This window comes from Rhinopithecus roxellana, chromosome 4 (genome assembly GCF_007565055.1).
Source record: "Rhinopithecus roxellana isolate Shanxi Qingling chromosome 4, ASM756505v1, whole genome shotgun sequence".
Classification (NCBI taxonomy): Eukaryota; Metazoa; Chordata; class Mammalia; order Primates; family Cercopithecidae; genus Rhinopithecus; species Rhinopithecus roxellana.
In genome coordinates this window covers 29439266-29465535 of record NC_044552.1, presented here as the reverse complement: position 1 = coordinate 29465535, position 26270 = coordinate 29439266, and the positions used below count along the sequence as shown (strand labels likewise).

The following is a 26270-nucleotide window of genomic DNA, read 5'->3' as shown; positions in this document are numbered from 1 at the left end:
GTTCCCCACAAGATTGCTCTCACTTCAGACACTAACCACAAGCCACAGGATCCACAAGCCACTTGTGCTTCTAACCAACTGGCTACAAATTAAGAGTTTTGCATTACCCCCTCAGAAAGTGCTAAGCTTGCTATAGTTTTTTTATAAAGAATATCAATCAGGACACATAGGGGAAAGTCTGAAAGGGTACTAAACATGAAGCTTCTATGTCCTCAGGACTTGTCACCCTCCTGGCACATTGATGTGTGTCACCACCGCGGGATGCTCACCCAAGCTTCAAGTGTTCAGAGTTTTATTGAGATGTCATTAATTAGGTATTGATTGAATCATTGGCCATGTGATTGAGCTCAGTCTTCAAGCTTTCCCTCCCTTCCCTGGAGGCTGGGAAGTTGGAAAGACCCAATCCTCTGATCATGTGGTTGGTCTTTCCCGTATGTCCAACCTTGATCTTAAAACTATGTAGGGGCTGGCCGCAGTGGCTTATGCCTGTAATCCCAGCACTTTGGGAGACCGAGGCAGGTGGATCACTTGAGGTCAGGAGGTTGAGACCAGATTGACCAACATGATGAAACCCTGTCTCTACTGAAAATTAGCCAGATGTGGTACATGGCCTATAATCCCAGCTACTTGGGAGGCTGACGCAGGAGAATCGCTTGAACCTGGGAGACAGAGGTTGCAGTGAGCCAAAATCACACCATTGCACTCCAGCCTAGGCAACAAGAATGGAACATCAAAAATCCAACTATATAGGGCCCCAACATGAGTCACTTTGTTAATATAAACTTAGATATGGTCCAAGAGCCCACCATGGATAAAGACACCTAGCTCTTGGAAATTCCAAGGGTTTAGTGAAAGGGTGGCCTGCTCCCCCACACCTGTGGGTGTTTCTAGTTAGGTGGAAAGAGAGACTTGAGAAAAGAAATGAGACACAGAGACAGAGTATAGAGAAAGAAAAAGTGGGCCCAGGGGACCAGCGCTCAGCATACCGAGGACCCCCGCCTGCACTGGTCTCTGAGTTCCCTCAGTATTTATTGGTCATTATCTTTACCACCTCGGAAAAAGGAAAGTGGCAGGACAATAGGGTCATAGTAGGGAGAAGGTCAGCAGTAAGACATAGGAATAAAGATCTCTGTGACTTGAATAAGTTTAAGGAAAAGTGCTGTGCCTCGATATGCATATGTAAACATCTCCATAAACTTTTTTAGTGCATAAAGAGCAGCATTGCCGCTAGCACATCCTACCTTCAGCCCTAAGGCGGTTTTCTCCCATCTCAGTAAATAGAACGTGCAATCAAGTTTTACACTGAGAGGTTCCATTGCCCAAGGACGGGCAGGAGACAGATGCCTTTCTCTATCTTAACTGCCAAGAGGCCTTCTTTCCTCTTACACTAATCCTCCTCAGCACAGACCCTTCACAGATGTCAGGCTGGGGGACAATGAAGTCTTTCCCTTCCCACGAGGCCATATTTCAGACTATCACATGGGGAGAAACCTTGGACAATGCCTGGCTTTCCTAGGCAGAGGTCCCTGCAACCTTCCGCAGTGTATGTGTCCCTGGGTTGAGATTAAGAGAATGGTGATGACTTTTTTTTTTTTTTTTTTTTTTTTGAGACAGAGTCTTGCTCTATCGCCCAGGCTGGAGTGCAGTGGCATGGTCTCGGCTCACTGCAAATTCCGCCTCCCCCTGCCTCAGCCTCCTGAGTAACTGGGACTACAGGCACCCGCCACCACGCCCAGCTAATTTTTTCGTATTTTTAGTAGAGATGGGGTTTCACCGTGTTGGCCAGGATGGTCTTGATCTCCTGACCTTGTGATCCGCCCACTTCGGCGTCCCAAAGTGCTGGGATTGCAGGCGTGAGCCACCGTGCCGGGCCCATTGGTCTTTAAAGCTGGTGGACTGTCTGAAGTAAGGTTTTAATATTGTTGCACAAAATGAAAGAATATTGGAATAAAATCTCAGGCTTCTTTCTTGCCACACTTGAAAGCTTTGTATTTTGAGGAATTTTATTTGAGTTGATTTGCTGTAGAAAATCATAAATGATGGAGATGCCACCAGCTATAACGTATACCTGGTTAATAGATGGCATCTGATTTATTAAAATGTGGATTTGCTAAGATGTAGTTTTTAGTAGTGGATTAATTGTTTACTGTAAGAAGATGAGGACTTTTTTTTTCTTATTCCACATTTCTATTTTATTTGGGGGCAGTAGATCCTACTTGATATTTAATAAAGTATTTCTAATGTCAGGCTTAAGAAGTAAGGCTGAAAGATAAAGGTGTCATTAATCTTGCCTCATAGTTCTGGACCCACTCACATGTCAGAATTTTCTTGATAAAGGAATGCAAGGTACTTACCTGACATGAGACAATATCATGAAAAATTGAGCCCCATTTGATCCTCAAATTTTATTTTGCCAGTCGACATAGAAAAACAAAATGTTGCTTTAAATTTGATCATAGAGGCCAGGCGTGGTGGCTCATGCCTGTAATCCCAGCACTTTGGGAGGCCGAGACGGGCAGATCACAAGGTCAGGTGATCGAGACCATCGTGGCTAACACCGTAAAACCCCGTCTCTACTAAAAAATAAAAAAAAAAGTGAACTGAGCGTGGTGGCAGGCACCTGTAGTCCCAGCTACTCGGGAGGCTGAGGCAGCAGAATGGCGTGAACCTGGGAGGCGGAGCTTGCAGTGAGCCGAGATTGCGGCACTACACTCCAGCCTGGGTGACAGAGCAAGACTCCGTCTCAAAAAAAAAAAAAAAAAAATTGATCATAGAGCAAAAATTCTGGAATATCAGAAGTGCCTGAAGAGATGGATCATCCTGCATCCAAAGTAATTAATTGATGGAAAGATTAGAACCCTCTCTGAGAGGTAATGAGATGAACAAGTTGAGATTGCCTACCACATTGATGATTGAGGAATAGATAGAAGGGCAATTATAAAAAGGGAAAAGGGGACCCAGGTGTGGTGGCTTATGCTTGTAATTCCAGCACTTTGGGAGGCTGAGGCAGGCAGATTACTTGGGGTCGGGAGTTCAAGACTAGCCTAGCCAACATGGAGAAACCCTGTCTCTACTAAAAATACAAAAATTAACTGGTTGGGCCGGGCGCGGTGGCTCAAGCCTGTGATCCCAGCACTTTGGGAGGCCGAGACGGGCGGATCATGAGGTCAGGAGATCGAGACCATCCTGGCTAACACGGTGAAACCCCGTCTCTACTAAAAAAATACAAAAATCTAGCCGGGCGAGGTGGCGGGCACCTGTAGTCCCAGCTACTCAGGAGGCTGAGGCAGGAGAATGGCGTAAACCCGGGAGGCGGAACTTGCAGTGAGCTGAGATCCGGCCACTGCACTCCAGCCTGGGCGATAGAGCGAGACTCCGTCTCAAAAAAAAAAATTAACTGGTTGTGGTGGCACATGCCTGTAATTCCAGCTCCTCGGGAGGCTGAGGCACAAGAATCTTTTGAACCTGGGAGGCAGAGGCGGCAGTGAGCTGAAATCACACCACTGCAACCCAACCTGGGCAACAGAGCAAGACTCTGTTTCAAAAAAAGTGGGGTGGAAAGGAGAAAATATTTGTGAAGAACATGACAGAGTAAGACTCTGTCTCAAAAAAAAAAAGAAAAAAGAAAAAAAAATTTCCGAACATTGGAGTCAGGACAGGTAGGACCATAACTGGCAGGATGAGATTATCTTCTTCTCTGGCCTTTGAATACCCTTCCTCCCACTATGGGGAATTAAGTTTGTAGTCCCCAGTTGTCTTCCTTTTCTGGTAAATTCCTCTTTTGAAGTGATTGCTTTCTGGCATATGTTCCTTTTCTTCACCTTTTGCTCTCTGAAATTCAGGGCAGGATTTGTGGGACTCCCACGGGCACTTGTGAGAGATTCGGTGAGTATAGCTACACATATTTAGGACATGAGGTGAAGTGCATGTCTTTGTCAACCCCAGAAGTTGGCCAATTACTAATCAAGGGAAAGGTCAGGGGAAAAACTAGAGAATATGCAGTCATCCCTCAATGTCCTCAGGGGATTGGTTCTAAGACCCCTTGCAGATACCAAAATCCACAGGTGTTCAAGTACTTACATAAAATGGCATAGTGTTTGCGTATAACATATATAACCGTATGGCCTCTGTATACTTAAACTGTTTCTAGATTACTTATAATACCTAATATAATATAAATGTTATGTAAAGTTGTTATACCATATTTTTTTTAACTTGGTTTTTTTGTTTTTGTTTTTTTTTTTTTTTTTTTAGGGATGGGATCTTGCTCTGTTGCCCAGGCTGGAGTGCAGTGGTGTGATCATAACTCAATATAACCTCAAACTCCTGGGTTCAAGGGATCCTACCACCTCACTCCCCAAGTAGCTAGGACTATAGGCATGTGCCACCCACTTGGCTCATTTTTAAATTTTTTTCTCGTAGAGACCAGGTCTTGCTATGTTGCACAGACTGGTCTCAAACTGTTGGCTTCAAACGATCCTGCTACCTCAGCCTCCCAAAGCACTGGGATTATAGGCATGACTCACTGTGCCTGTCCTTTACTTGTATTTTTATTGTGCTGTTGTTGCTGTTTCTGAATATTTTTAATCTGCAGTCAGTTGAATCTGAGCATGTGGAACCTCAGACACCCAGGGCTGACTAACTTAATTCTTGGTCAGGTGTTTCAGTAAGGGAGTGAATCTTTCAGAAGTGGGATCCAAAGGGGTTTATCCGTAACTGTCTTAAGGCTACTAAAATCCTTAAACTATCAAAATCCAAAGTGTAGTAATTTGACCCAAGAGCTCTTTCTCCATCATCACCAATTCACAATCTGAGCTGCCTGAATGAAAAGGCAGAAATGTCTGCAGGTGGTTATAACTTCTAGCACTATGCACAATAGCTGTTTAGATTTCACCAAAGATTGTCACCTTTGTTCAACAGCAATAAGTCAGTGGAGGCCAAATTTTGAATGCTATTTTAGTAAGTAATAATTTGAGTTCTTTTTGTACAATTTCCTTATCCTATGCAATGAAAGCTATAGGTTTGCTTTTATTTATTTTTTTGTTTTTGCTGCCATAGTGTTCCACTAAACAGAGGTAATACAAACACCAAAAAACAGAGTATAATCTTATCTCTTTCACAGTTCTATAATAAAATCACTAGGACCTGTGTCTTTACAGTAGATTCCTGCAGTTGGTATGTGCAGAAGTATCTGGATCCCAGGCATTGCTGTCAGTGAAGGTAAAGGAAAGCTGAGTATTTGCTATATTCAAGAGATGGGAGTGATTAAATGCACAGCTCCCAAAGTTAGACATTCTAAACAGGAAAAGAAGCAGGAGGAATTGAGAGAAGCAAGCATTTGTTCCCCAGGAATGATGGAGTTATAGTTAATTAACTATAGGACCTTCAGTATAACCCCAGTGAATAGCACACAGTTGAGAGGAAGGCTTTAAGCTGACACCAGCCAGGGTGCACTAGATCCCTGGGGCAAGATAGTCTCCATTTTAATCATTCATAGCTTGTACATGTCCGTTCACGTAACTGTATGTTGGAATATTTATTTTAGGCATGCTTTGATTACCAAAGAAAAATTAAAGCTTTAAGTCTATAGTAGTACCTTGCTCTTATTGTTTACTTTTTGTTTATATCAATTAATGAGAACTTAAATAGATAGGCCTTTCCTCTTAACTGAAAAAGGACTCAGCCCTTGGCCCTCTTCTCTCTCTTCCTGGGGGATTTCATCAAGTCCCATGATGTCTCTAGCCTCAGCTCATCTCTATACTTAATCCAACTTTTTATGTCCAACCGTCTGCTTGACAACTCCATTTGGGTATCTGATAAATATCTCAAATGTAACATTTTCAAAATAGAGTGCTTGGTTCACCCTACACATCCTGTTTTTGTAAATTATCCCCCTCTTCACCCAGCCACTCAGACTAAAAGCTTAGAACCTGAACCTTTTAGGTTAATTCTTAATTCTGTTTTTCTCTGTCTACATCTAGTCCATCAGCTGTTTTTATGTGTTTTACGTTCAGAATATATCCAATACCGGCTAGGTGAGTTCATGCCTGTAATCTCAGCACTTTGGGAGACTGAGGCAGGTGGATCACCTGATATTGGGAGTTCAAGACCAACCTGGCCTACCTGATGAAACCCTGTCTCTACCAAAAATATAAAAATTAGCCGGGTGTGGTGGTATGCAACTGAAATCCCAGCTACTGGGGAGGCTGAGGCACGAGAATTGCTTGAACCCAGGAGGCAGAGATTGCAGTGAGCCAAGACTGCACCACAGCCTGAGTGACAGAGCGAGACCCTGTCTCAAAAAAAAAAAAAAAAATCCAATACCAACCACTTTTTACTTTTTCCATTAACTCATTATAACCCATGCCATCATCATTTCACAAATGGATCAATACAGTGACCTCCTAATTTCCTTTCTCTGCTTCTGTTTTTCTCCCTTCATGTCACATTATCACATAGTGGCCTGAGTGGTCTTAAGTGTTAATCAAATCATATTACTCCCCTGTTTTAAATCCTCTAATTGCATCTATTCCACTCAAAATCCTATTTTCTTTCCCTAGTCTTGTGAAGCTCATTCTTACCTTGGACCTTTGGACGTGCTTTCTCCTTCACCTTATGCAGGTCTTTGTTCAACAGAATCTCTTTAGAGATATCTTCCTGACGACTTTATTTGAAATAACCCCCACTTTATCACTTTTCTTTGTCACATAGAACTTGTGACTCCCTGAAATACATGGGTGTTTTTTATGTTTGCTTTCTATATGAGGCAGGGAAATTGTCTGTGATTCTTAAATAGGAAAGGGGTATGTGCAGTAGACATACGCATTTTGAAAAAGTTCTTCAGCAATTCTTACATACACCTTGGATACAGAACCATTTATTTGCTTTGACTAATATAATTTACAGCTGTGTTAAGACTGGAAAAACACTACTTTTAAAACTGGAAATGAGTAGTAGAATAAATTTAGTAACAACAAAAAAACTAATAACTGAACTCTGGAGTTTCCCAATCATCCTTTTTGACCTGTGGCTATTGTAACCCTCTTTCATCCTCTCTGGTGCTGAAACATTGCTTCCTTGCTGTTAAGATGTCTTTCCTTTGCTTCATTCCCCTGCTGTTGGTTGTTTGCAGAGCACTAACCACTAGGACTGGGTACTTAATTATGTTACTTCTCCATATCAAGAGGAGCAATAAGTAGACTTCTAAACAAAATTTGAACAAAACTTGGCATATCTGGTTTGAAATGAGTTTCAAAGCCACCTTCAACTTAGTATCTTCATGATTTGAGCAATTAAATATGGTTAGTAACAGAAATAAGGCATGAATGATACTCGTCAGATGTTTCTAGAAATATTGTTATAGTTAAAACTAAATTTACTTTTTCCCTTTTTTTGTCTTTTTTAACTCTTTAATCATTATCTCCCCATTATCTTCACCCCTCAGCCTCTGTAACCACCATTCCACTCTCTGCTTCTATGAGTTCAGTTGTTTTAGATTTCACATATAAGTGAGAGTGTTGCAGTATTTGTCTTTCCGTGCCTGGCTTATTTATGTTTTCCAATTCCATCCATGTCATTGCAAATGACTGAATTTCCATCTTGTTTTTAAGGCTGAATAGTATTCCATTCCATTGTGTATACAAGTTGAATATCCCTAATCTGAAACACTTGGTACCAGTTACAGTTAGGGGAATTTTTTAGATTTTGGAATATTTGCAGAATACATACTGTCTGAACATTTCTAATCCAAAAATCTAAACTTCGAAATGCTCCAAATGAGCATTTCCTTTGCGTGTCATGTCAATTTTGGATTTTGGAGCGACCTGTATATACCACATTTTATTGTCTGTTTATCTGATCTGTATAGACTCAACTTAGATTGATTTTAAAATCAATTTAGATTGATTCCATAACTTGACTATTGTGAATAGTGCTGCCATGAATATGGGAATAGAGACATCACTTAGACAAACTGATTTTTTTTTTGAGACGGAGTCTCACTCTGTCGCCCAGGCTGGAGTGCAGTGGCACGATCTCAGCTCACTGCAAGCTCCGCCTCCTGGATTTAGGCCATTCTCCTGCCTCAGCCTCCCGAGCTCAGCCTCCCGAGTAGCTGGGACTACAGGCGCCATCACCTCGCCCGGCTAGTTTTTTGTATTTTTAGTAGAGACTGGGTTTCACCATGTTAGCCAGGATGGTCTCAATCTTCTGACCTCGTGATCCGCCTGTCTCGGCCTCCCAAAGTGCTGGGATTACAGGCTTGAGCCACCGCGCCCGGCCGACAAACTGATTTTAAATCTTTGAGGTGAATGTCCAGAAGTGGGATTACTGGATCATATGGTAACTCTACTTTTAGATTTTTAAAGAACCTCCATATGGTTTTCCATGAGGGTTGTACTAATTTACATTCCCACCAATAACATTCAAGACTTCCCTTTGCTCCACATTTTCACCAACACTAAATCTTTCATCTTTGTGATAACAGCCATTCTGACAAATATGAAATGATATCTCATTTTGATTTTAATTTGCATTTCCCTAATGATTAATGATGTTGAGCTTTTTTTTTTAGTAGATCTGTTGGCCGTTTGTGTGTCTTCTTTTCAGAAATGTGTATTTAGGTCCTTTGCCTGTTTTTTAATAGGTTTTTTTGTTTGTTTGTTTTCTTGCTATTGAGTTGAGTTCCATATTATTTTGGATATTAACCCCTATCAGATGTATAGCATGCAAATATTTTTTCCCAACCCATAGGTTATCTGTACACACTCTTATTTCCTTTGCTGTACAGAAGTTTTTTAGTTTGATGTTATCCCATTTGTCTGTATTCGCTTTTGCTCCCTGGGCTTTTGGGGTCAAACCCAAAAAAATCGTTGCTCAGACCAATGTCATGTGGGTTTCCCCCTTGTTTTCTTCTGGTAGTTTTTTAGTTTCAGGTCTTATGTTTAAGTCTTTCATCCATTTTGATTTTTGTATTTGGAGTGCAATTTCATTCTTTTTATATCCAGTTTTTCCAACACCATTTATTGAAGAGACATCCTTTTCCCATTCTGTATTCTTGGCATTTTTGTCAAAGATCACTTGACCATACATGCGTGGGTTCATTTCTTTTTTTTTTGAGTCGGAGTCTCACTCTGTCGCCCAGGCTGGAGCGCAGTGGCGCGATCTCGGCTCACTGCAAGCTCCGCCTCCTGGGTTCACACCATTCTCCTGCCTCAGCCTCCCCAGCAGCTGGGACTACAGGCGCACGCCACCGCGCCCAGCTAATTTTTGTATTTTTAGTAGAGACGGGGTTTTACCATGTTAACCAGGATGGTCTCAATCTCTTGACCTTGCGATCCACCTGCCTTGGCCTCCCAAAGTGCTGGGATTATAGGTGTGAGACACCGTGCCCAGCCACGTGGGTTCATTTCTGGGCTCTCTATATTGTTCCTTTGGTCTGTGCTTCTGCTTTTTTTGCCAGGACCATGCTGTTTTAATTCTGTAGCTTTGTAGTATAGTTTGAAAGTAGGTAGTGTGACACTTCCAGCTTTGTTCTTGTTTTGAGACAGGGTCTCATACTGTCACTCAGGCTGGAGTGCAGTGGCACAATCATGGCTGTCTTCAGCCTCCACCTCCTGGGCTCAAGTGATCCTCCCACCTCAGTCTCCGAAGTAGCTGGGACTACAGGTGTGCCCCACCACATCCAACTATTTCTGTATTTTTTGTAGAGATGGGGTCTCCCTGTGTTGCCCAGGCTGGTCTCAAACTCCTGGGCTCCAGTGATCTGCCTGCTTCAGCCTCCCAAAGTACTGGGATTACAGGCGTGAGCCATCACGCCCAGTCCAGCTTTCTTCTTTGTGTTCGTGACTGCCTTGGCTATTTGGGATTTTTTGTGATTGCGTGTGAATTTTAGGTTTGTTTTTTCTATTTATATGAAAAATAACATCGCAATTGTGATAGAGATTGCATTGAATCTGATAGATCACTTTAAGTAGTATGGACATTTTAACAACAGTAAGGCCGGGCACGGTGGCTCACACCTGTAGTCCCAGCATTTTGGGAGGCCAAGGCAGATGGATTGTGTGAGACCAGCTTGGGCAACATGGCAAAATCCCATCTCTACAAATAATTTTAAAATTAGCCAAGTGTGGTGATGCATGCTACTTTGGAGGCGGAGGTGGGAGAATCACCTGAGGTCAGGAGGTAGAGGTTACAGTAAGCCAAGATTGCACCACTACAGTCCAGCCTGGGTCACGGAGCAAGACCCTCTCTCATAAAATTAAATTAAATTAAAATTAAAATCTTCCAAACCATGAACATAAGATATATTTTCATTTATTTGTGTCTTCAATTTCTTTTCTCAGCGTTTTATAGTTTTCAGTGTACAGGTCTTTTACCTCCGTGCTTAAATATGTTTCTAAGTTGTTTTTTTTTTTTTTTTTTTTTTTGTAGCTATTGTAAATGGGATTGATCTCTTGGTTTATTTTTCAGCTAGTTGTTAGTTTACAGAAATGCTGCTGATTTTTGCATGTTGATTTTGTATCCTACAACTTTACTGTATTTGTTTGTTAGTTCTAATGGGTTTTTGGTGGAGTCTTTAGGGTTTTCTGTATATAAGATCATGACGGGCCAGGCTTGGTGGCTTATGCCTGTAATCCCAGCACTTTGGAAAGCTGAGGCAGGAGGATCACTGGAGCTCAGGAGTTTGAGACCACCCTGGATAACATAGTGAGACCCCATTTCTACCAAAAGAAATGAAAAAATTAGCCAGGTGTGGTGGCACATACCTGTAGTTTCAGCTACTTGGGAGGCTGAGGCAGGTGGATCACTTGAGCCCAGGAGTTGAGGCTACCGCAAGCCATGATTGTGTCACTGCACTCCTCCATCCTGGATGACAGAACAAGACTCTATCTTGCCAAAAAAAAGTTTTATGTTATCAGCTAACTGATATTTGTACTTCTTTCTTTTCTGTTGGTCTGTGTTTTAATTGCTCTAGTAAGGACTGTTAATACTACAATACTATGTTGAATAGAAGTGGGGAGAGTCTTGTTCTGGATTTTAGAAGAAAAACTTTCAATTTTTCACCATTGAGTATAATGTTAGCTGTGGCCTTCTCAAATATGGCCTTTATTGTGTTGAGGTACATTCCTTCTATACCTAATTGTGAGAGAATTTTTATCATGAAAGGATGCTGAATTTTGTCACATGCATTTTCTGCATCTAATACGATGATCATATGGTTTTTGTCTTTTTTTGGCGGTGGCGGGGGCAGTTTGAGACAGATTGCTATTAGTTTTTCATTAAATATTTGGTAAGATTCAGCAGTGAAGCCATCAGGTCCTGGGCTTTTCTTTGATGGGAGACTTATTACAGATTTAATCTCTTATTTTTGATCTGTTCAGAGTTTCTGTTTCTTCATGGTTCTATCTTCATAGGTTATATTGTCAATGAATTTTTCCATTTTTTCTGGGTTTTCCAATCGGTTGCCATATGATTATGCATAGTAGTCTCTTATCCTTTGTAGTTCTGTAGTATTCATTATAATGTCTCCTCTTTCATTTCTGATTTTTTTTTTTTTTTTTTTTTTTTTTTTTTTTGAGATGGAGTCTTGCTCATCACTCAGGCTGGAGTGCAGTGGTGCAATCTCGGCTCACTGCAAGCTCCGCCTCCTGGGTTCACACCATTCTCCTGTCTCAGCCTCCCAAGTAGCTGGGACTACAGGCGCCTGCCACCACGCCCAGCTAATTTTTTGTATTTTTAGCAGAGACGGGGTTTCACCGTGTTAGCCAGGATGGTCTCGATCTCCTGACCTCGTGATCCGCCCACCTCGGCCTCTCAAAGTGCTGGGAGTACAGGCGTGAGCCACCGCGCCCGGCCCATTTCTGATTTCTTGAGTCTTCTTTTTTTTGGAGACAGGGTCTCACTCTGTCACACAGATTGGAGTGCAGTAGTACAATCTCGGCTCACTGCAACCTCCACCTCCCAGGCTCAAGCAATCCTCTCACCTCAGCCTCCTGAGTAGCTGGGACCACAGGCATGTGCCACCATGCCTAGCTAATTGTTTGTATTTTTGGTAGAGACAAGGTTCACCATGTTGCCCAGGCTGGTCTCAAACTCCTGAGCACAAGTGATCCACCTGCCTCAGCCTCCCAAAGTGCTGGGATTACAGGCGTGAGCCACTGCACCTGGCCTGTATTCACATTTTTATACAACTTGTCTTTAGAATTTTTTTTTCTTAAGAGATGGGATCTCACTATATTTCCCAGGCTAGTCTTGAACTCCTGGGCTCAAGCAGTCCTCGCGCCTTGGCCTCCCAAATTGCTGGGACTACAGGTGTAAGCCACCCTACCTGGCCTCTTTAGAACTTTTTTGTCTTTCAGAACTGAAACTCTATATACCACTGAAGAAAAACTCCTTGTTTCCCTTTTCCCCTATTCCTTGGCAACCTTTTTAATTTAAAACAGACTTACTGTTCCAGCCTGCAGCCCTGCTCTGGAATTTTACTTCCCTTTGGTGTAGATTGTTGAAGACAGGAAATTTGAATCATCTTTTAGTTCCTTTTTTCTAAAATAACATATCCAGCACTTTAGCCCTTCTTAATGTGGTCAAACCTGGGGTCAAGATAAGGGGCCTTCAGTTAATACATTAAGCACACCTGTATCTCTGCAGAAGGACAAGCATCAGAACTCTGACTCACTTTGAGACAGCCATTGGCCAGCCCATTGATACAGATGATGGACATGTTACTTTGTAGAAACAGCTCTTACCTGAAAGTCCTCATTTTCTGTTTGGTAGTCACTCCTTGCATTCTGACCACACACAAACATTGCTTATGAAATGCTAGATTGCCCCTTAAGCTGTGTCAGTATTCCTTTCTGCTACCTAGAGTTTGAAAGTTACTTCTGGATCTGAATGTGATTAGTCTGTTTAAATTGTCATTGTTTTAACTTTTCCATGCATTTCATGCTATCTTCTAAGCCATTTTTCTCAAAGGCAGTAGTCTAGAGAAGGTTAACAAAGGATGGTACACTGGTTTGTTTCTTAATAAACTTTATTTTTTAGAGCAGTTTTAGGTTCACAGAAAAATTGAACAAAAAGTATACAAATAAGTTTTATATGCTCCCCACACACAGAGCCTCCCCCACTATCGATCTGCTGCTCCACAGTGATACATTTGTTACAGTGAACCTACATTGACACATCATTATTAACCAAAGTCAGTAGTTCACATCTCATTTCACTCTTTTACGAGTTTTGACAAATGTATCTATCATTATTATATGCATTATCATTTCACTGCTCTAAAACTCCTCTGTGCTCTGCCTGTTCATCCCTTCCTTCCCCCACTCCCTGGCAACCACTGGTATTTTTATTGTCTCCATAATGTCAAATAGTTGGAATCATAACAGTATGTAGCCTTTTTAGATTGGGTTCTTTCACTTAGTAATATGCATTTAAGGTTCCTCCATATCTTCATGGCTTAATAGCTCATTTCTTTTTAGCACTGAAGAATATTTCATTTTCTGGCCTCCTGAATAGCTGGTACCACAGGCATATAGCACTGCCATGACTGGCTCATGTGTTTTTTTGTTTTGTTTTGTTTTGTTTTTTAAACTTTAATTTCAATATCTTTACTGAACTCTATATATGAGACCATGAGTTGTTTTGTTTTTTTTTTTTAAGTCCTGGTGTCAGGAATGATTGACAAGTTTTGGTGAATAAGAATCATGATTTGTTTCTCTGTTGCTTTGGGACTATATACCTCAGGACAACTCAGGGTAGAACAAGTATGTGCTCTATCACTGTGGTTCAGTTTCATAATAAACGAATGAAATGTAAAACAAGCAATGTCAAGCAAGAAGCCATAGCACTCTTGACATTTAGAGATAGTATATGATTCCTAAACCTATCCTGAAACTTCTGGTTTTGTGGTCTCCCTCTGGACGGTAGTACTGTTTTGAGAAAGGCTGTTCTGTCATGAAATTGCAGAAACTGACACTGGTGAGCCACCTAGACCTAAACTTGGGTCTAAATTGAGAATATTTAGTCCTAGAGTCTACAGTTCTTGAGGTTGTTTGGACCACTTAGTACCATTGATTTAATCAAAATTGACCTGTGACTAGCGCTTATTTTATAACTGTGTTTCCCTATCAATAAGGTTATTTTTAAAGACTGCTGTTGGCCGGGCGCAGTGGCTCACGCCTGTAATCCCAGCACTTTGAGAGGCTGAGGCGGGCAGATCACGAGGTCAGGAGATCAAGACCATCCTGGCTAACACGGTGAAACCCCATCTCTACTAAAAATACAAAAAATTAGCCAGGCGTGGTGGCGGGTGCTTGTAGTCCCAGCTACTTGGGAGGCTGAGATAGGAGAATGGCGTGAACCTGGGAGGCGGGGGTGGCAGTGAGCCGAGATCGCGCCACCGCACTCCAGCCTAGGCAACAGAGCAAGACTCTGTCTCAAAAAAGCAAAACTGCTGTTGTACTGATTTTTTTTTTTTTTTTTTTTTTTTTTTTGAGACGGAGTCTCGCTCTGTTGCCCGGGCTGGAGTGCAGTGGCCGGATCTCAGCTCAGTGCAAGCTCCGCTTCCCAGGTTTACGCCATTCTCCTGGCTCAGCCTCCTGAGTAGCTGGGACTACAGGCGCCCACCACCTCGCCCAGCTAGTTTTTTGTATTTTTTTTTTTTAGTAGAGACGGGGTTTCACCATGTTAGCCAGAATGGTCTCGATCTCCTGACCTCATGATCCGCCCGTCTCGGCCTCCCAAAGTGCTGGGATTACAGGCTTGAGCCACTGCGCCCGGCCTGTTGTACTGATTTTTAAAACTCCATTTATAATCATTGAAATTTATGTAGCCCCACTGTTACCCTAACACTATCTTTTCATTTTGCATGGCACTTATTCCCAAGGATATCATTTCCTAAGACGCTCTCGAACACTGTAAGAGGTTTTTCTATTACAGGAGACAGGCTTTTCTTTTCCTGATTAGGGAGTACTGACTTGCCAGTCACATAGGCTAGGCTCCTGACTCCCTTTACACTTAATCTTCTGATTTTCTAAGGACCTACAAATTGGCCAGGCAATTTGTAGGACACCACAAGGTGGCTCACGCCTGTAATCTCAGCACTTTGGGAGGCCGAGGCGGGTGGATCATGAGGTCAAGAGATTGAGACCATCCTGCCAACATGGTAAAACCCCATCTCTACTAAAAATACAAAAATTAGCTGGGCGTGGTGGCACGTGCCTGTAGTCCCAGCTACTCCGGAGGCTGAGGCAGGAGAATCACTTGAACTCGGGAGGCAGAGGTTGCAGTGAGTTAAGATCACGCCATTGCACTCCAGCCTGGTAGGCAGAGCAAGATTCCATCTCAAAAAAAAAAAAAAAAAGACCTAGGAGTCAGGAACTTTCCATCTGGGACAGTCTAGGGAGTACTTCCTATGCAAAAGTCAATAGTGTACTTGTCAAACACTAAAGAGTCATAAGTAGACATCTGAATTTTTTTGTTTTGATTTTTTTTGTTTGGTACAGAATCTCAATTTCTAGCTGTGTGTGATTATAATGTAAGAAAGACCTGTTCTTCTCATGAATAATAATTTAGAATCACCTTAATATCCAGGTGTGCCTTTTTCTGGCCAAAAAAGGGAAACTCCGGAGGGCTGAATTGCTGGGGTTTAGGGTGGGGAGGTTTAGGCATGAAATAACCCACATGTTAGTATCTACTGAGTCTTTGCTGTTCTCAGCACTTCTCATTCTGATCAATGATATCAAGATGGTTTCACTCTAGTTTCCAGTCCCTGGCACTACTCGTGGACATCTCACTGGCATGGACAGTTTGTGTGTGGTCCCTGAGGTGGGCAGGGACCAAGGTACCAGAGGCTGCAGCACAAGGTCTTAACCCTCTTCCTGGGCTACAGAGAAAAGCAAGATCACTTGGCACAAGGACCAAGAAGCCTTCCTGAGCTAGGAGCAGGAAAAAGGACTTCCTGAGCTGGGAGTGCCTCAGGACACAAGGACACAAGTGGCTGCCTACCCCACAGTTTTATTTGTTTCATTTTATTTATTATTATTATTATTTTTAGAGACAGGGTCTTGCCATCTTGCCCAGTATAGTCTCAAACTCCTGAGCTCAAGTGATGCTCTCTCCCAAAGTGTTGGGAGTACAGGTGTGAGCCACTGTGCCCAGCCCCCACATTGTTTTAAAGGACCCTAGGCCACGTGCTGTGCATGTTAGTATTTACTGAGTCTTTGCTGTTTTCTCCATTTTATTAAGATAGGGATGTGGAAGAAATGCTTTAGGAATAACCTTATGGGGTTTTTTTGTTTGTTTTTTTTTAATCTGTAAATTTTCCCAAGGGAACAAGAGTTACTTCATATTGAGCTAAATAGCAGTAAGCTTTCCAAAGACCTTCTTTTCTGTTGTGCTTTCATATACTGTCCTCTTTTTTTTTTAGGCCTTTGAACTGGCCACAGGTGACTATTTGTTTGAACCTCATTCAGGGGAAGAGTACACTCGAGATGAAGGTGAGAACCCTTAACCATGGATATGTGTGTGTGGCATTTACACTTTCCACATTTAGCTAACATCATTTGTTAGTACTGAAGAGCCTTAGTCTTGTTAGTGTGCAAAGCATATGTAAATCCCAGAAAAGTTAGAAATATAAAAGACATTTTATAGTAGGTTTTTAGATATTTTCTGAAAAATACTAAGCTCTGTCAGAGTCAAAGGCCACAGTTAACCTAAAACTTCTGTGTGCTGGACAATTTTTTTCTTCAACATTAGTTATCTTCCTTTCTGTATATATCAGTGGTTCATTCTTTACCCAGTTTGAGTTCACCTGTTCATCAACCTGTTGCTCAATTATGCCTCCAAATTTATTTAGAGGTCAGTAACTTTAATATACACACACTACTTAAATGCAGAGACTGTATCCTATTTCTATAAATTCTGCCAACATTTAGCATTCTTTTTTCCCTTTTCTGAATATAAAACTGTAATTTTTTCTTTTTTGGAATTCCATTTTAAAACAAAATAGAACGGATTTACATGTTGTGGTAGCCAGTGGGAAAAGCTTAAGCTGCCAGTTACTTTGTCTGAGAGACTGTGGAAGCAGGCAACTGTATGTGTCTGATTTTTCTATTATGATGGCATCCAGATAACTAAATGGGTTAATAATTTGAGTGAACAAACAAAATGGTTTTTGTTGTTGTTGTTGTTGTTGTTGTTGTTGTTGTTGTTGTTGTTTTGAGACAAAGTCTCACTCTGTCGCCAGGCTGGAGTGCAGTGGTTCAGGCGATTCTCGTGCCTCGGCCTCCCGAGTAGCTGGGACTACAGGCGTGCACCACCACACCCAGCTAATTTTTGTATTTTTAGTAGAGACGGGGTTTCACCGTGTTGGCCAGGATGGTCTCTGTCTCTTGACCTCGTGGTCCACCCCTTTCAGCCTCCCAAAGTGCTGGGATTACAGGCATGAGCCACCGCGCCCAGCCAAGAAAATGTTTTATACAGTTGAGGCAGCTTATGTTTTATTTGTAGGATGAATGAGGATTATTTTGAGAGATCACTACAGCATCTGCCCTCCCAATGTAGAGAACATGTTCTTTTTGCACTTTCCTTGAGTCTTTGGGAACACATATTTCATGCTCTGTGGAACCAGGAGTGCTCTTTGTTTCTCAAAATGTGGTCTTCTGGGATATTAATAGGTAATGTTAGTAGGACCTGCTAATATCCCTAATGAATACCATTTGGAAAATGCTATCTATCTAATTCCCATGAATGCCTATTTAAGTGAGTACATATTTTGTATGTATAAGCCCCATGTTAGAGGATACTATAATTACTACTTGATTTTACCCATTCTCTGCTTGCTATTTTTCTGGGTTATAGGTTTGGGGTTATAGGCTTACAGTGTTTGGGGTTATAGGCCTGGAAACTACCTACTATATTTGTTGGGAGGGTGATTAATTTTTTTTTACTTCCCTAGATTCTCCATAAATGTTAGTGTGTGGTACAGAACACGTATAGTGGCTAGAATTATATCGAGTAGTAGTATGCTACCAAACCTGAAAATTTTAATATATATGCAGAGTCCCAAATAAGGGGACAAGGAAAACCATCTTCCCTAGATATTTAAATTCTAATTTATTCCATCCTATACCAGTTAGTACTAATAGTCCTTAGGTCAAGCATCAACCCTACCTGTGCTGTTCTATTGCAGTTTGGCCTATAAGAGCAGGAACAAGCAAACCCTTACCCCTGACTAGTGTGTGCATAGTTTGTTACGAGTCATGGTAGGACAGGAGCCTGAGTACCATGTCCTCTACTCTGGCTTTCCACAACCCTAACTCATGGGATAATACTTAATAATTTTGTCTGTCAAGTATATCAATCATCATAAGCCAAAGATAGGTTGCAGGAATTAAATGTAAAGTAACAACTTCAAGGGAATTCCTTGGTATAGGAAAAATATTTAAAGAACCAATATTTTACTTGGAAGTTTACTTAAGTTTCTAAGAATTTTAAGAAGCTCTCTTAGAAACTATAGTCTAAGTTTTTCCTTGGTATTCTCATTTTGGTTATTGTTAATGGTAAAAACACATTTGCAGGTCCTGCCAAAAACCAGCAGAAAAATTCTTGGCATGCAGGTACTTGTTACCAAACCATAAATTCAGTCAAAACTGCTCAAAGGTTGTAGGGAAGTCATAAATGTGAAGTCTTTAAATGACACCTATTCCTTGACATGAGAAAGATATAACCTGAAACCTTCACAAATTCCCAGATAATATGAATGTCTCTAGCATGTTATTTCCCCTGTAAGATACATAACTGGAAGTTTAACCCTTAATGATTCTGTAACTACAGGATAAAAGTATTTTATAAAGCTTTTTTTACTGGCCAGGAGCCATCATTTAAAAAAAAAAAAACAAAAACTTTTATATTCTGCCTGGGTATTCACACCTGTAATCCCAGCACTTTGGGAGGCTGAGGTGGGTGGATCACTTGAGCCCAGGAGTTTGAGACCAGCCTGGGCAACATGGCAAAACCCCACCCATCTCTACAAAAAATACAGGCCAGGCACAGTGGCTCACACCTGTGCACCTGTAATCCCAGCTACTCAGGAGGCTAAGACACAAGAATCACTGGAACCCAGGAGGCGGAGGTTGCAGTGAGCCGAGATCATACCATTGCACTCCAGCCTGGGCGACAGAGCAAGACTCCATCTCAAAAAAAAAAAAAAAAAAAAAAAAGATTTTATATTCTTAATTTCTGTCACCTGCAGAGGGAAAAAAAAAAGACAGTAGATCTGCCTGAGGTGTGTGTACTGGTTGTTCCCAGACTCACCTCCTGGTTAAGAGGCTGCATGCCTCCCTGGTGGCGCTCATGATCCATATTCATACTGTGACGATTACAGATCATCAAGTAGCTATACTTTAAATGTTTGTGCTAATCTTTACTTTTAAAAAATGATTTTAGGAAAAAAAGCTTTAGACAAGACGTAAGATAATTGGTTTTCATTTGAGTTTTAGCTCATATTAGCCCTGAAGTTTCAAGGTAGGCCATTTGTGCTTTTTGAGGTTCTGTTTTCTCATCTTTAAAATGGGGTATCAGCCAGGTGGTGACTCAGGCCTGTGATCCCAACACTTCAGGAGGCCAAGGCAGGAGTATTGCTTGAGCCCAGGAGTTTGAGACCAGCTTGGCAATATGCCAAGACCTCATCTCTCCAAAAAATGTTTTAAGTCAGCAGGTGTGGTGGCACATGCCTGAAGTCCCAGCCACTGGGGAGGCTGAGACAGAACGATCACACATAATAGTTCCAGAATGTCTAACACATATTTGGACAGGTTTTTAAATCTTACCTAAAGAACCTACCTGAACCTAGATATATAGACAAAAGAGAAGTAAAGATGAAGATAAGCCTCCAAAATCCAGAATGGTACTTGCCCGACACTATCAGGTGACCAATCACCAGAAATAATTCTTGGCCTTCCCAGTCAGTCTTCCCTTCATTATCCTTGGTCTTATTTGTAGTTGCTTTTAAACAGCTAGTCCTTGAAAAAGCTAATCATAGAAAAACCTCTTTTACAGCTTGTCCTTGATCTGTTCTTCTTACCCTTCTATTTTAGACCACATTGTGCACATTATAGAGCTGATAGGCAGAATTCCAAGACGCTTTGCCCTCAGTGGGAAATATTCACAAGACTTCTTCAATCACAGAGGTAGTATTGTTACATGAGTTTTAATCTAGGACCCAGGGGATACTTCAGGAAGCAGAGCATTCACACCAAGATTGTTTTTAGTTATCACTGAATCCACAAAAATTTGACTTTGTGAATTCTCCATTAGATGGATAGTCTTCCTCTTCCCATTTAGGATAGCAAGCAAGCCTGATGTGCTTTACAAAGAGGTGTGCATGCTACTCTTTCTGCTATTTTCTAGAGCTGCGTTTGTTACTCTTGTTACGTATCTTTTTTTTCCCCCTTCTTGAAATGTTTGAAATATACAGATCACATTGCATTGATCATAGAACTTCTGGGGAAGGTGCCTCGCAAGCTCATTGTGGCAGGAAAATACTCCAAGGAATTTTTCACCAAAAAAGGTAAAGTAAATGTGTTCCCAGACATTAAGGAGGCAGAAGTGTTTTAAGAGGTAAGCACATATTCCCAATATCCTACAGAATGATGGGCCTACCCTGAATGCTAACCTGTGACTTAGCAAAGAGGTAAAAAAGTGGTCAAGAGCAGAGACTGAGCCAGGCGCGGTGGCTCATACCTGTAATCCCAGCACTTTGGGAGACCGAGGCAGGCAAATCACAATGTCAGGAGTTTGAGAACAGCCTAGCCAACATGGTGAAACCCCATCTCTACTAAAATACAAAAAATTAGCTGGGAATAGTGGCGGGCGCCTGTAATCCCAGCTACATAGGAGGCTAAGACAGGAGAATCGCTTGAACCCGGGAGGCAGAGGTTGCAGTGAGCCGAGATCGCACCATTGCACTGTAGCCTAGGCAACAAGAGCGAAACTCCATCTCAAAAAAAAAAAAAAAAAAAAAAAAAAAAAGCAGAGACTGGAGCCGGGCATGGTGGCTCACGCCTGTAATCCCAACACTTTGGGAATCCAAGGCAAGACGATCACTTGAGTCTAGGAGTTCGAGACCAACCTGGGAAACATAGGAAAACCCCGCCTCTACAAAAGTTTTTTAATTAACTGAGCATGGTGGTACACACCTATGGTCCCACCTACTCCGAAGGCTGGGGTGGGAGGATCACTTGAGCCTGGGAGGTCAAGGCTGCAGTGAGCCATGATTGCCACTGCACTGCAGCATGGGCAACCAGAGCAAGATCCTGTCTCGGGGTAAAAAAAGAGCAGAGACTGGAGCCAGATTGTCAAATCCTGGCTACTCCATTAGCCATGTGACCTTTGCCAGGATCTAACTGTGCCTCAGTTTGCTGATTTCTTAATGGAGATAATAATAATGTATACTTCTTACTAAGTTAGTTAATATGTATAGTGCCTGCATGCAGTTAGTTGATTACTTCTATAGCACTTCTGAAAAATGGACAAATTTTTTGCTGGCGTTTGGTCTAAGAACTGCCTCTACCAAAGGGCAGGTCATTTAAGCTTCTTACATAAGGGCAGGGACTACATCTCACTCATCTTTGTATCCAGTGACATCTATAACACAGTCACTCGAAGTACATTAGTCATACAAACGAACTTTACACTTTTTAGTTTTATGTATTTGTTGTTATTAACAAAAAAAAAAAATTTCAATTTTTGACTTGATAATGTATTTCTTAAGCATTTCAAAAAAAAAAACCTGAAATGTGAAAACCTGACCTAGAAGCATCTAGGAAACGGCCTGGTTTTTTTACCCCCATTGTGCCATGTTTCCCTTTTTCCTCACAGCTTCTACAGAAGTGCTGAGCAAAATGACTTTTCTTAATCCTTGACAGAAGCCATCCTCAGAAACATTACCCTTTCTTAAACCTCTTTTAGGTGGGAAAATTTTTAAATGTTTCATAAGAGTTCCTCCTTATGTACAGTCAGATTAAGGCATGTGTGTTTACGAGGTACGTAATCAAATAGGCACTCACTGCTCACAAAAGAGACTTAAAATTTTTATTTTTTAAAAAATATTACTGTTATTATTATTGAGACAGGGTGTCACTCTGTCACCCAGGCTGGAGTACAGTGGTGCAATCTTGGCTCACTGCAACCTCTACCTCCCAGGTTCAAATGATCCTCCTGCCTCAGCCTCCCAAGTAGCTAGGACCACAGGCACGTGCCACCATACACAGCTAATTTTTTTGTATTTTTGGTAGAGGCAGGGTTTCACTATGTTGCCCAACTGGTCTTGAACTCCTGAGCTCAAGTGATCCACCAACTCAGCCTCCCAAAGTGCTGGAATTACAGGCGTGAGCCACTGTGCCTGGCCTACTTAAAATTTTAAAGCAGCATTTGCCTTAGCTACTATCTTTTTAAAATTTTTCACTTCAAAGAAGCAATTAGGTGGATACTCCAGTATAGTATAGAGCAGCGGTCCCCAATCTTTTTGGCACCAGGGACTGGTTTTGTGGAAGACAAGTTTTCCATGGACAGTGGGGGGTGGGGGGTAGGGGGGTGTTTTGGAGATAAAACTGTGTCACCTCAGATTGTCAGGCATTAGGTTCTTTTATGGTGCATGCAACCTAGATCCCTACTGCAGTTAACAGTAGGATTCACACTCCTATGAGAATCTGATGCAGCCACTGATCTGACAGGAGGCAGAGCTTAGGCAGTAACGCTCGCTGGCCCACCACTGACCTGCTGCTGTGCAGACCTGACAGACCACAGACTGGTACCGCAGAGGGTATTGGTATAGAATTGGGGACCCCTGGTATAGAATAGATGAAGCTGTTGTATCTGAAAGCTGTGTAGGATTTGGGGTTTTTTTGTTGCTTTTATCCATGCTTGACATGTTTTAATTTTAAATTACTGCCTCACTGTGAAGCAACATATACTAAACTATTGAGCACATACACAAAAAAGAGTATAAGCAAATTGTTCTTGGTATGTGGTGCTAGAGTGCCTCTGCACACCATATGAGACCATGTTGAAGACAGGCATTTCATGTTTATTTTAGTAGTAAATACCTATCCTGATTGTCATACCCAGTTTGACTGGGACCCAAAAAGTCCTAGAATAGGGGAAAAAATAAATTACCTTAAATTTTTAGAGCCTTATGAAAAATAGAGGCACTTCTTTCTGAGGCATATGCCAGAAAAAAAATGCTTTGTGAATGCAGGATTAGATTCTGATTGCAAAATCTGATTCCTCATAGACTACGTGGATTAGTTCCACAAGAGGACCTTGTCATTTGTCTGTGTTGATCAGTGACTTGTTCTATACTGTCTTCACTGCAGGTGACCTTAAACATATCACGAAGCTGAAACCTTGGGGCCTTTTTGAGGTTCTAGTGGAGAAGTATGAGTGGTCTCAGGAAGAGGCAGCTGGCTTCACAGATTTCTTACTGCCCATGTTGGAGCTGATCCCCGAGAAGAGAGCCACTGCCGCTGAGTGTCTTCGGCACCCTTGGCTTAACTCCTAAGCCCCTGCCCACCACCACAGCAGAGATCACACACTGACCCTCCGCCCTTCCCCTCCAAGCATTTTCCTCTTCCCTTTTCAGGGTGAAGCTCTTCCTTCAAGAGTTTCTAGATCTTGTTTTTTTTTAATCCAACATGTTCATTTGGGTTTGCTTACTTGACCCTGTGGAGATCCCCACAGCCATTGGGCATCCTAGGTGAATTTGGCCTTGGTTGGGCTCTGCCAAAGACTGATGGACTAAAATGTGAAACAGCCTCTTGTCCTGTACCTTTCCTTCCCATTAGGACATCCTTTAAATTATAAGCATCCTTTTTGAAAGAGCTATGAAGGTGTATGAGCCCATCCTTTTATTCATTGACTCTAAGAGTCAAAATTTTCTAGTGCATATCCTATTGCCAGCATAAGGATGGGGAGGGGAAAGGGTGTTAATTCTATGTACAGCAGAGACATTAAACTTGCTGTGTCCAGGCTGCATCATCTTCCTGGACTGTTTCTGTTGTTCTCTATGTTCACATTTTTTCCTGCAACTTTTAAGCTACTGTCTTTTAATTAGCTGTATGAACACCAAATTTGGGTACCATTTTATCACTGTTCAAAGCACTGTCGAATTCCTTTCATCCTTTAATAGTTAAGATCTTTGAATCTTCAGTCTGATTTTTAATGTAAGCAAAAACAGAACCATTGAATAGTAATTTCTTGAGAACCTCAGGTGTTCTATAAACAGTCCTTTCCTATATGTCTTCTGTTACCCTAAGACCAGAGTTATTTTGGTTGGCTGTTTTGTTTTGTTTTGTGTTTTTGTATCCTTGGCTGGCACTTTACTCATTGCACTTGAGTTTATTGCCCCATAACTAAAGGATCAGGATGACGGTAGAACAGAGATCTGGGTTTCAGAGCTTTCCCACTTAAGATAAGTAGATCTTGAGATTCTGATTCTTTTCCAGACAGTCCCCTGCTTTCATGTACAGCTTTTTCTTTACCTTGCCCAAAACTCTGGCCTTGAAGCAGTTTTCCTCTATGGCTTTGCCTTTCTCATTTTCTCAGAGGCTCGAGTCTTTAATATAACCCCAAATGAAAGAACCAAGGGGAGGGGTGGGATGGCACTTTTTTTTGTTGGTCTTGTTTTGTTTTTTGGTTGGTTGGTTGGTTGTTTTTTAAGATTAGCCATTCTCTGCTGCTATTTCCCTACATAATGTCAGTTTTTAACCATAATTTTGACATGATTGAGATGTACTTGAGGCTTTTTTGTTTTAATTGAGAAAAGACTGCCATTTTTTTTTAGGATGAGCCTCTCGTAGACTTGACCTAGATATTACATATTCCTCCAGTAATATTGAAGAGCAAAAGAGGGGCAGGACTGGGGTCACAGCCGCTTCTTCATCATGGACCAAGTGGGCCTTGGGGATTACAGCATTCTCGAAGTGGCTATAGGACTCGAATTTACAGAAAGCCACAGAGGTGCAACTTGAGGCTCTACTGCTAGCAAGCCACCAGTGAGGCTGTTGGGTAACCACCTTTCTATACGGGAGATTGGAATCTACTTTGTCATTTATCCACCAACAGTGACAAAGGAAAAGTGGTGCCGTTATGCAATCCATTTAATTCATAAACATATTACTCTGAGTAACTGGCCAGCCATTCATCGGATCCTTCATTGGGTACTCCTGAAATCAGACATGTTCCTGTAGAAAGAAATTTAAGTTAGGCTTTCTATGCACCTATCAAGAATCAAGAGAATAGATTGTATCAAACAACGGCAGGGAAATCCTTCAGCAATTCTAATCCACTTTGGGTTTTCAGCTGTTTTTACATCTAAAGCAATAGACTAGAACTGAATTATCTTCTACACTGTAAAATCACGATTGTGGAATTACAGGAATTCTGGTGATATTAAGGTGACATAAAACACGCAAAAGGCCCTATTTTAACAGTTGGTGTGACGGTAAATTTTAATAGAGAGAACCTGTAACTTCATTTTGGAAGTGCTCCTCCACCAAATAAGGGCTTTCCCCGCTATTGTTTAAGGAGCCAGATGGATTGAAAGATGTGGAAATAGGCAGCTGTAGAACTTGATCTTCGAAGTACCCCATGTACCTTTATTGAGCTTAATTATAATACTGTCAAATTGCCACGATCTCACTAAAGGATTTCTATTTGCTGTCAGTTAAAAATAAAGCCCTAAATACATTTTTATTCTTTCTACTGAGTGCATTGTCTGTTTTCTTTGTAAATGCCGTACAATAAACAAATTATTTAATAACCAACATGTTTCCAAAAATCTGTATTCATTTGTTGTCAAAATTGCTCTGCCCTGAGTAGTTGGAGGAAAATATCGGTTGAGTATGCTTTTTTAATTTAAATATGGAATGAAACAGTACAGATTGCACACTTGCCATTTTGTGGGGTTCATAGTTTTGCTTCTGCTTTAAATTGGGAGTGGGATAGAATTAACAGCCAAATTAACATTTGTGGAATACTATTTTTCAGCCTTTTTTTTTTTTTAATTTTTTCCCTACGTCCAATAGATAGCACTTTCTTTCAGAAGATTTGTCAGGAGGTTGTTGTTTTTCTCAAATTATAAATGCACAGTATGTGCAAAATCCAGAAGACTTAGAAATATAAGCTCTTACTAAGGCAATGGCATGATGTGTTACACAGGCTTTCATACACTTGTCTCTTCATTTCTTGGATAGATTCTTGAACTGTCT

The 26270-nt window shown here is 41.4% G+C and overlaps 1 protein-coding gene across 3 annotated transcripts in view; it reads left to right on the top strand.

The window, feature by feature from the left end:
* The window catches only part of SRPK1 (SRSF protein kinase 1), a 93959-nt gene extending 68133 nt beyond the window's left edge, over window positions 1-25826 (top strand). For all 3 annotated transcript variants that reach the window (XM_010389668.2, XM_010389667.2, XM_030928422.1), the window contains 3 exons: window positions 16430-16499; window positions 20480-20572; window positions 23379-25826. In XM_010389668.2, coding sequence (XP_010387970.1) covers window positions 16430-16499; window positions 20480-20572; window positions 23379-23563 — 348 coding nt within the window. In that variant the 3' untranslated portion in view covers window positions 23564-25826. The remainder of the gene's footprint in view (window positions 1-16429; window positions 16500-20479; window positions 20573-23378) is intronic.
* The last annotated feature ends 444 nt before the right edge of the window (window positions 25827-26270 follow it).